At 37.0% G+C, this 11561-nt stretch overlaps 1 protein-coding gene across 4 annotated transcripts; it reads right to left on the reverse strand.

Annotated features, from left to right (window-relative positions):
• Positions 1-1954: 1954 nt before the first annotated feature.
• Positions 1955-11556, reverse strand: LOC149039788 (uncharacterized). 4 transcript variants are annotated; one of them, XM_089182693.1, is made up of 4 exons: positions 11513-11556; positions 9983-10030; positions 8836-8873; positions 1955-4360 (listed from the first exon to the last, which is right to left on the reverse strand). In XM_089182693.1, the coding sequence occupies exon 4, from the start codon at positions 4347-4349 to the stop codon at positions 2193-2195; it is 2157 nt and encodes a 718-aa protein (XP_089038819.1). In that variant the 5' UTR covers positions 4350-4360; positions 8836-8873; positions 9983-10030; positions 11513-11556; the 3' UTR covers positions 1955-2192. The 4 variants fall into 4 exon arrangements, with proteins under 4 accessions (XP_089038819.1, XP_089038822.1, XP_089038823.1 ...); XM_089182696.1 differs by lacking the exon at positions 8836-8873 and having other exon boundaries at positions 11513-11545; XM_089182697.1 differs by lacking the exons at positions 8836-8873; positions 11513-11556 and having other exon boundaries at positions 9983-10047.
• Positions 11557-11561: the final 5 nt, after the last annotated feature.

Consider the following 11561-nt stretch of genomic DNA (forward strand, 5'->3'; position numbering starts at 1 on the left):
CAAAAATCTCAGTCACTGGCAACCGAATACCAGCCCTACAGAGTTTTGGCTGAAAGTAAAATAATGGGTGAATGACTTCATTTCTCTCACAGGATTAAGGGAAGGTTATGAGTGAAAGAGTTACCCAATACATTCATATAATGGTTTCCAACAAATCCCATGGTTTTTCCAAATGTACCAAGCAGTAAGAATATTTACAGGGCAAGGAGTTGAAAGGAACATTAATGTTGCAAGGTCCACTAATTTCATGAAATCCAACAAGAAGGACTCTGTTGGAGATGTTCCTCGTCAAGAATAATGCCAATGGTACTTAAGAAAAAGGGAACGGGAGCCCAGATCCTATCAGGAACACAAAACAGAGTACTGGGAGGAGGACAAATTCCAAAAAAGAAAAAAAAAATGTACCCTCTAAAATTACTACTCCACCTCTTTCTAATCTGCAAAGTGGTTAAAGTGCTGTTGCATCTCAAACTCACTGTGCTGCGCCTTTGAGCTCAATTGACTTTCCAAAAATGACAGTGCCTCAGCTTAAGGAATAATTAAAGGAAAGAGGAATCAAACGCATCCCTAAGAAAACAAAACATTAGCTTGTAAGATTATTGAAGAGCATTACAAACAAAGAAAACCAGTCAGCCTCTATTTAAAAAGAAATAAAAGTGTCATTAGATGCAGATTGTAAAAGTAGCATAGCATATAGCATTTAGCCTGCTGCAGGTGTAATAACTGTACCTGTCCCACTTTATAAGATAGTCAATCTGAGAATCAACTTTATTCATTTTACTTCAAAACTCAAACGTCTTTTAATATTAGATCACAATTTCTCTTCTAATGTAAGCTTATTAAGCTCCTTGAGCTCCCGAAATATAACAGAAGTTTTATGTACTTTGTGATCCAGTGATTGCCTTGAAATAACTCATTCAACTCTAACCCTTAAACTCCCAAGATCTCATTAGTAATTCTCCTTACTTTCTGCCATACAGTTCTTGAGATGTTAGTTTTGAGAATTTGGTATTGGATCAACTGATAATCTTCTAACTAATATTTTTCTTCATTCTCATCACTTGTGTGCTCTATGTTGCATTGATATTGTAAGGAGAAATTCTGTCTTGGTCACTTATGGGAGTTTAAGGGTTAAAACATACTCCCTGACTGTTGGCTTTTCTTCTCCTTTACATCGGCTTTAAAAAGTCACTTGTGACTTGTGACAAGTGCTAGAAATAACCAAGGTATTTTTCTCTGATGATCTACCATTTCAGAGCTAGCAGAAATACATGCCCATCGTGTTGACTACTGAGAAAATCCATGCTGGTAGTTTTGATCACTGACAACATGTGCATCAGCAATAACAATTGCTGACTGTATGAAACTGTTCACCATGCCCACTGCTGGCAGGTGCCCAAAAACAAAAATTTTGATTTGAGTCAGCACATAAAGAAAGAAGTGCATCTACAACGAGTCCTTTAAAATAGCTTCATGCAACTGGTACATAAAGTCTACTCCTGATCATTTTTTTCTGACTGCTAGGTTATGAGAGTAGCCACAATGTTACACTGTGAGGGTTCAAATCCTAATGGGAACATTCAATTTCATGAGTTTTTTTGGCTTCATCTCATTCTTGTGACAAAATGAAAACTCCTATCTGTCTGACCTTGTAAATAAATTGCTTGATTTGAGAAAAATAAAAGTGAGCCCTAAATATATGGAAGGAATTTCAGCAGACTTTGATGCAGACTCTGCATCCATTTTTAACAGTCTGCTGGGCTGAACTAATAAGTCACAAGCAAACTCACAACAATTACATACTCAAATGCTTTCTTCGAATTAGAGCTTTAACATGAAGCTAATTCAAAACTAAATAGTGTTTTGTTTCTGCTGCTCTGTTTTTTACCATGGATTTCCTCTAACATGTATCAAGCTTACTCTCGTTATTGACATGTACTTCCACAATCTGTCATCATTTCAATAACTGCTATTTGTGAATGACCCAACAACCAAGTTTGGTTACAATCCACTGAAATTTGTGAAGAGGAAAATAGAAAACTTTACTTTTTCACCAAAATATAACTTCAGTCTAACCTAAAGAGAGTATATCACCAAAACTTTATATCTATTATGCACCTGCTTCCCTACTGTGCTTGTTCCATGTATTTGTAATCTTACATCAGATAGACTTACATGTATCAACAATAATATCAAGGCAACTTCATGTGTTCCTCATAGTGGTTAATGAGCTGGGAAGCACTGCTCAGTTCCTCCTGACAAATCCAGCAAGTAAATGTTTCATCGTAATCTGAGGAATATGGCTGCTGTCCAGAGTGCAATTTTTCATGCCTTTGAAGTGTTCCCTTCTGAGTAAACCACTTGTCACAAGCTTTGCACTGGTATGGCTTCTCTCCAGCATGAGATCGTTTATGTACTCTCAGAATTATTTTACGACTAAACCACTTGTCACAGCTTTTACACCAGTAGGGCTTCTCTCCAGTGTGGGATCTTTGATGTACTTGTAGTTTTCTTTTCTGCATAAACTGCTTACCACAAGTTTTGCACTGGTATGGCTTCTCTCCAGTGTGGGATCTTTCATGTACTGTTAGAACCTGCTTTTGTGGAAACTGCTTGTCACAAGTTTTGCACTGGTATGGCGTCTCTCCAGTGTGGAATCTTTCATGTACTTGTAGATTTCCTTTCAGAGTAAACTGCTTATTCCAAGTTTTACACTGGTATGACTTCTCTCCAGTGTGGGATCTTTTATGTCTATGTAGATTTCCTTTCTGACTAAACCACTTGTCACAAGTTTTGCACTGGTATGGCTTCTCTCCAGTGTGGGATCTTTCATGTACTTGTAGATCACCCTTTTGTGCAAACCCTTTGTCACAAGTTTTGCACTGGTATGGCCTCTCTCCAGTGTGGGATCTTTCATGTACTGTTAGATGACTCTTTTGTGGAAACTGCTTGTCACAAGTTTTGCACTGATATGGCATCTTTCCAGTGTGGAATCTTTCATGTACTGTTAGATGACTCTTTTGTGGAAACTGCTTGTCACATGTTTTGCACTGGTAAGGCTTCTCTCCAGTGTGGGATCTTTCAAGTACTGTTAGATCACCCTTATATGCAAACCACTTGTCACAAGTTTTGCACTGGTGTGGCTTCTCTCCAGTGTGGGATCTTTCGTGTACTGTTAGATTATTTTTTTGTGCAAACCACTTGTCACAAGTTTTGCACTGGTATGGCTTCTCTCCAGTGTGGGATCTTTCATGTACTTGTAGATTTCCTTTGTGACTAAACCACTTGTCACAAGTTTTGCACTGGTATGGCTTCTCTCCAGTGTGGGACCTTTCATGTACTTGTAGATCGCCCTTTTGTGCAAATCCTTTGTCACAAGTTTTGCACTGGTATGGCCTCTCTCCAGTGTGGACTCTTTCATGTACTGTTAGATCACCCTTTCGTGCAAAGCACTTGTCACATGTTTTGCACTGGTAAGGCCTCTCTGCAGTGTGGGATCTTTCATGTACTGTTAGATCACCCTTTCGTGCAAAGCACTTGTGACATGTTTTGCACTGATAAGGTCTCTCTCCAGTGTGGGATCTTTCATGTACTGTTAGATCACCCTTATATGCAAACCACTTGTCACAAGTTTTGCACTGGTGTGGCTTCTCTCCAGTGTGGGATCTTTCGTGTACTGTTAGATTATTTTTTTGTGCAAACCACTTGTCACAAGTTTTGCACTGGTATGGCTTCTCTCCAGTGTGGGACCTTTCATGTACTTGTAGATTTCCTTTGTGACTAAACCACTTGTCACAAGTTTTGCACTGGTATGGCTTCTCTCCAGTGTGGGACCTTTCATGTACTTGTAGATCGCCCTTTTGTGCAAATCCTTTGTCACAAGTTTTGCACTGGTATGGCCTCTCTCCAGTGTGGACTCTTTTATGTACTGTTAGATCACCCTTTCGTGCAAAGCACTTGTCACATGTTTTGCACTGGTAAGGCCTCTCTCCAGTGTGGGATCTTTCATGTACTGTTAGATCACCCTTTCGTGCAAAGCACTTGTGACATGTTTTGCACTGATAAGGTCTCTCTCCAGTGTGGGATGTTTCATGTACTGTTAGATCACCCTTATGTGCAAACCACTTGTCACAAGTTTTGCACTGGTATGGCCTCTCTCCAGTGTGGGATCTTTCATGTACTTGTAGATTTCCTTTCTGATTAAACCACCTGTCACAGCTTTTACACTGGTATGGCTTCTCTCCAGTGTGGGATCTTTCATGTCTTTGCAGATCTTGTTTCCTAGTAAACCGCTTGTCACAAGTTTTGCAATGGTGTGGCTTTTTCCCAGAAATGAATGTTTTGGCCATGCTAAAGTATTCTAAAATGTAAGAAGCAAACATAAAAGAGATTTACTCAACCAGACACGCATATTTGACAGGGTTTCAGAAGCAATGAATTAAGTTTGAATAAACAAATAAATTGGACAGTGAGTTGAGCAAAATATGTTTCAAACAGTCATACTCTTCCAGGAAAGAAAGTTTTACTATAACAATTGCCACTAACAAAGGGATTCACAGACAGTGCAATTTCTGGCCAAGGCCCTGAAAGAAAAACCTTCACATGAGTAAGGACATACAAAGAGAAGTGCATTTCCAACATGTCCCTTTACATAGCTTCACACAACCAGTTCATACAATCTAAATGTTGTCCCTGTGATTTTAAACTTTAATCTATAGTTGTCATTGTGTGAACAATTTGTTCAATGAACTTGTCTTAATGGAAAAGTCACTCCACCTATCGCCATCAAAAGGAGCAACTCAAAGTGCAAAAACTGGAGAACAGAAATTTCTAATGGACACTACAAAAGAGATTCCCAATAGACTTTAATGGAAAGAATCTGGTTAAAAAGGTAAAAAAAAATGATAAAAATCACAAAAAGGAGTTTAACACTATATGTGTTATTTATATAGCACAATTTGTATTAAGTATGGAAGAGAATTCAAGATTGTAGAATGATACTAGAAGGTAGTGTTGCAGAAGATTTGTCTCAGGTGCAGAAAGCCAACTGCATCCCACATATTTACAAGTACCCTGTTCCACAAGAAAAAGATGATTCAAGAATATACTGATTATTTGACACTCAACTGATAATTGAATGGTAACAATAATATTAACAATATTAAATGTAATAATGATAACAATAGTAATAGTTATGATAATTCATATCTGCTAGCTCAAAAAGCTCACAGTTCCTCCATCAGTCTATCCTCTAGGCCCAAATATTGATTAAACTATGCTCCTTTTGATTTTGCCTGCTGAATAAAATTCATTTTCCCATTTCATCGCAATTTCTTTTGTTTCATACAACAAGACATTCCCCATTGTAGGATATTCAAATAAATAAAATTTGTCTTCAGGGCTTGTATGACTAATAGATCACCTATCCAGATATTTATGCCATGAAAAGTCTTGTCATCAATTACGTGCAATAGACACCAGTGTAAAATTATTTTGAGAGATTTTATCATCATGTGTAGTGTCACAGTAAGGACTAAAAAAAAAAATTCACTTTCCAATCTACTGGGCTTAATTCCCTAATTCAAGCATTAAAATGCTTTCTCTTGACCGAAAGGAAATTCCTTTATATGCCCCAATCACACCTTCAAAGATATTCCTGCAAGGAAATGCTTTGATTTTTTATGCACCATACTGAGATGATTTTAATATGTTTATCGTCTTCTTTAGTGCTCTGAAATAAACAATCAGTAGCACCAGGAAACTACTAACTCACTGACTCACTTCAACGACATGTGTGGCTTCGCCTCCTATATGAGGTAATAGCCATAGAAATAGAAAAATTACCTTCTTTCATCAACACTCCTACATCAAACCCTATCGATGAGTATAAACGTTTCCTAACTGTATAATTTTACCTGTTTTTTATCTTCAAGGTTTTGGTCTTTCACTCGAAGTAAAAGCACCTTACTTTTCAGGGTTGAAAATAATTTTTCAACTTTTAGCGTGAATTTGTAGGCTTTTGTCAAGGCTCATTGTTTTCCTAACTGTCAATAATAAATGGCAGTCAGCACATGTCTTCAACACTCAACATGATTTATTAACAGTACTGAAAGGAATAATTACCTTAAATTGCTTAAAATAATTTCAGCATCAGAATCTTTATTTTGATCAACATGTTTTGTGGCAGTAATTCCTTTTCTAAGAAAACGTTGCAAACGGCTCAATATTTTGGTTTGTTCAAGCGCGAAATATACAACTTTGTCGAGACAAACTGTCGCGCTTTTCTATGGGAAATCTGTACTGTCCAGTACCGACTTTAATTTGAACGCGTACTAGAGGGCTTTGCGCACGACATTGAACAGGATTTGGCAGAAAATAAATCTTGATTAAAGGTAGTATGTAAGTGCAGAAACGTAAACACGGTAATGTGACAGTGTATAACCAAACTTGCATGTTTCACGCTTCAACAAATACGAAAAGCTGAATACTGTAAACAAAAATACTCTCTGTTGCAGGCTTCAAATTTCGAAACTTTATACTCGTTTACGTTTCCGAAAAGCTTTTAGCGCATTTCTTGACTTCTTAATTGCCTAGCATGAAATGTTCACCATGGCATGACAGCGACTTTAACTTCAGTTGGATGATCAGTAAGCATAATATTTTGATATAAAATTCCAGTTCTTCGGGTGAAAAATCGCTGATAAGTGTGCTAAAAGTTCCGGGTGCCGCCGGTAGCTGGCTGTTATTTTGAACCTTGCTTTCATCAACATACATTCATACAAATTACCTGTTGCTCAAATAACTTATTAAGTGTAAATTTCTTTAGTAAGGAAACTCTCTCATATGCTTTTGGGTGACAAAGGGACAGCCATCTTAAAAGGAGAAGGATTTGCTAACTATTCATTAATCCAAACTTTCCATGATGCGTTCACGAATAAAGATAGGTATGTGCTCTTCACAGTTCACTTTGTAGTATCTGGGAGGCACAGGTTTGAATGAAGTCAAAACCTACATCTTTTGTCTTCCTTTTCTGCAATTGCTTAAATTGCAGTTTACCTGAGAGCATCGCTGCTGAAACATTGGTTTCATTGAGATATCCATTTGGTTCAAGATATGCTTAATGGCAATGGTAAAATTTTAACAGTAGTGACATTCCAAAGGAAATTTAAAATGAAAACAAACTACTTCAGTTCTTTTCATTGATGGCGGCAACGTCATCGGGTTTGAAAAAGGAACCCAGATGAATATAAAATATTTAGGTATAAACCCAACCACTACTGCCATCGTGGGCAATAAGCTTAATTTAACATTGTACTCATACCTTACCAGTTCATATATTTTCTAAAGTGATTTGCCTCAAAGTCTCCTCACCTAACCGACGTTATCTTGTAAATGCCGCCTCTCTCACAGGTTCCCCTGGGTGGTTCATTTGAACAGGGAAGAGAGGACACTGGGAACAAGATTGAGCATTTGGACTAGGAGCTTTCTCACGCATCATACCTACCTACGCTGCCCGTATATCATCTTATTTTAAGAACAGTCTTAGTTTTCAAAATTCCCTTGAGATACTCTGTTCTCACCACGTCCGCGGGAGTATTACAATCAGAAGTTTAACTATCGTCACTCGATGAACGCTTCTCGTAATCGCATGTGACAGAGCGTCGTTACACAATAATTTGATTTGCTACGATCAGCCAGCGCACCGCAACCTCTGGTTAGGTTCTCAAGTGAAGAAAAAATACGGGGAAATCTATTAAACCTAAAACTTAAAATAATAATATAATAAAATCTAAAATAATAATAATAATAGTAATAGTTATGAAAATCCATAGCTTAAGAAGCTCACTGTGTGACAAAGTGATATACAGTCATCAGTCTAAAAAAAAAAAGGGGATTTGCCAACTATTCATCGATCCAAACCTTCCATGGTACATTCATTAAAAAATATTGGTGTGTGCCCTTCATAGCTCAGTTATTACTATCTGGGAGGCACAGGTTTAATTCGAGTCAAAACCTACAAAACCTACTTTCTGCAATTGCTTAAATTGCAGTTTACCTGGGAGCATCATTGTGTACTTGATAACTACTTAAAAAAATGTTACTTTCCCAACATTGGTTTCATTGAGATATCCTTTTTGTTCAAGATATGCTTAATGGCAGTGGAAACATTTTCAGAGTTGAGACATTACATATTAAATTTAAAATGAAAACAAACTATTCTAGTTCTTTTGATAGTTTACTCTAGTGCCCTATCGTGGTTTAGTAAAGTGAAGCCTCTGAAATTAATTCATAGCTCAGCTGCCAACGAAATTCAATTGACAAACTATGGCCCTCGAAATATTAAATAAGGCAGTTGGAAATTAAATAGCTTATTCAATATTAGAAACTTTTGGTGTGTAGTAACGCTGAGTACTTTAATGAGTGTTTTTGGCACAACGCGTAAAAATACTCACTGATACTTCACACCAAAACGTCTCATATTTAGATACATACCCAGCCACTACTGCCATCGTAGGCAATAAGCTGAATTTAACATTCTGCTGATACCTTACAAGTTTATATGTTTTCCAAAATGATTTGCTTCAAGATGATGTTACTAAAGTCGACAACAAGGTCAACTCACTCAACCGACGCCATCTAACAAGAGTATTACAATCAGAAGTTTGACTGTCTTCACTCGATGAATGTTCCTCACAATCGTGTGTGACAAGGCGTGGTTATACAATAATTACCTTTGCTCTGATTAGCCAACACACTTGGGGTTCCAAATGTTTGAAGTTGATATATTAACTAATCTACCAAAAAATTTGACAGTTGGTTTACAGGCTTACAAACCTGGATGCTTAATGCTTGAAAAACGAAGAAATGGTAAGCTGTTGAAGGAATTTGAAAAAAGTAGTAATGATTGTGTGCAAAATTATTTGAAACGAAATAAACTCGCATCTAGAAATAGATCGTGTTTTCTTATAATAATATTATATTGATCCAACACCAAATTCTTGCAACAAATTTACAAGGAAACGTGTTGCAGCTAGAAGGGAGAATTAACAATCAGATCTTGGGGGTCAAAGGGTTAAAGGCAATAACAAATATTTTGATAAAAATCTCAAAGATAAAGGCTTAATACCAACTTAGACCTACACACATACACCAAGTCCCCTCAATGGGATATAGAAATTTTCTAATTGTTTAATATAGCCAGTTTATTTTCAAGTTTTTTGTCTTTAATTTGAGAAAACAAATCCTCACTTTGCTCAAAATACACTCATATGTTCTTTTCCCAACATAATAATCATAAAAATTTATCTCATAGTTCAAAATATGTACATTTATCTACTTTTTTATTGTGAGGACACCCTCTCATATGTCATTGGGCGTATCAGCCTAATTAAGGTTATAGTAAAATGTCCACACAGACCCATACTTCATTATGCATTCAGTTCTTGAATATAGAGAAAACAATGACAAAAACAATACATTTCCATTGGGAAAACAGATTTGTTTTACAATAGTATGGGGCTGTGCGGAAATTTTACCAAGGTTACTCCAAACCTTCGTTCACGAAATAGGTTGCGCGTGCTCCGTAGCTCAGTTAGTAATAGCGCCCAGCTTGCGCCCTACTAGTATCTGGGAGGCACGGGTTCGAATGCTGTTAGAGCCTGGGTTTTTTTCTGTCTGGCCTAGTTTTCGCAATTGTTTAAATATGTTAATAGGCTATTGTTTATGCATACCTAAAACTTCTACTCTCACTCCGCTAAGACAAAAATATTCTGCCGTGCAATAAGTCTTAAGTCCTTTTTACAGGCTCAAAATGTATCTGAATTGATAAACTAGCTCTGTAACCTCGATCTGCAAGTAGACAATATCGCGTGAAGTAACTTGACTTCTGTAGCAATAACTAAATGTAAAAAAAAAAAACGTCCTTATTAACTGTTATTGTCATCGTGGAGTAAAAAGATAAATTTAACATTTCTACTCTTACCTTTGAAGTTAATATGTGTTCCACAGTGGTTTGCTACTAGACAGGGTTAATAAAGTCGGGAGTTACTACATCACGGGCGACGAGCGGGGATAGAAAAAATGACCCAAATATGAGTGGTCAGCGGTGAAACAACTTTCATACTTCATATATAGACAGATCATTTGTAGTATCAGGAAACAATCGTGTTGTAAAGCCGAAGTGTAAACAGTTTACTTCGCTAAATAAAATGTTAAGCAATTCAAAAGTGTTGATTGTACATATATCTCTTACTGCTTTAATAAACAATGAAGGCATCGGTGGCATCCGAAAGGTACCAAGAAGAATTAAATGTACGTTTTGTAGTTGCAGAAAACAATCGTGTTGTAAAGCCGAAATGTTACCAAGTTACACTTCGCTACTTAAAAAGTTAAGCAATCTTCCTCAAGCTTTAACTGGAACAATACTTTTAATGCTCTATTAACCAACGGAGGCATCGGGAAAGGCATCAAGAAGGATGATATTCACGTTATGTAATTTGTTGTGTGACGAAAAAAACGTATCTTGACTTGTTCAAAGCATTAATCACAGTTGGCTTCCTTTTCACTTGAATTTTGTATCCACAGCCTAAGATGAGAAATTTAAAATTTCTATCAGCTGAAGTTCTTTTACTACATATTATATCTATTCAATCGCCCCCAATTCACGTGGAAAAAAGGCAACTAGGAAAACACTGAGCTTCGAGAAACAGCCATGTTAAGGCTAATGTATTTACCATTCCTTAAATATTTACAATCAAGACCACTCGTTTAGGAGACCTTTTCTCAAAAGATCCACACGCGCAATTAATGCTGTTTTTTAATGCTGTTTTCCGTTCGAAATGTTTTTCTTCCTATTCAATTGAACAACTGACTTAGCGTTTAAGCCGAGAAAAAAATCACAAAGTTTGAATTCTGGGATGTTGTCCACTGCTGGCTCCATCAAGTTACGATTCTGCACCATTGACGCTCGCGAAAATCTATCTTTCCCTCGAAATATCCAAAACAATAATTGCCTTCAACAGAAAAGCCATTGAGATGTTCTTTCAAAAAGTCGATCTCTAAATCTCTTAACATTGTTGGCTTTTGGTCTTCATCCATGGCAAAATCTTCCAGGAAAAGCAAACTACAGTGCGAAAACCAAGTTCCTGCCAAATTTAATTGACATTTTTGACAACCGGAAATCATGATACTTTTTTTTCGTCACGCGCGTCACGCAGCTAGCTACAAACCATATATATAATTATTCTTGGTGCCTTTCCAAATGCCACTGACTCCCTCTCCGAAGCCTCCATTGTTTATTTAAGCAGTAAAAGATATGAGTTCAATCAACACTTTTGAAAAATTGCTTAAACTGTGAAGTAAACTGTTAACATTTCGGCTTTACAACACGATTGTCTCTGGAACAACAAATTATATGTCTCTATATGAAGTATAAAAGCTGTTTCACCGCTGACCGCTCATATTTGGGTCGTTTTTTCTATCCCCGCTCGTCGCCCGTGATGTAGTAACTCCCAATAAAGTCAACCTACATAGGACGCCATCGCCATCTTGTAGACGCAGCC

This window comes from Pocillopora damicornis, chromosome 9 (assembly GCF_964200805.1).
Source record: "Pocillopora damicornis chromosome 9, jaPocDami1.2, whole genome shotgun sequence".
Classification (NCBI taxonomy): Eukaryota; Metazoa; Cnidaria; class Anthozoa; order Scleractinia; family Pocilloporidae; genus Pocillopora; species Pocillopora damicornis.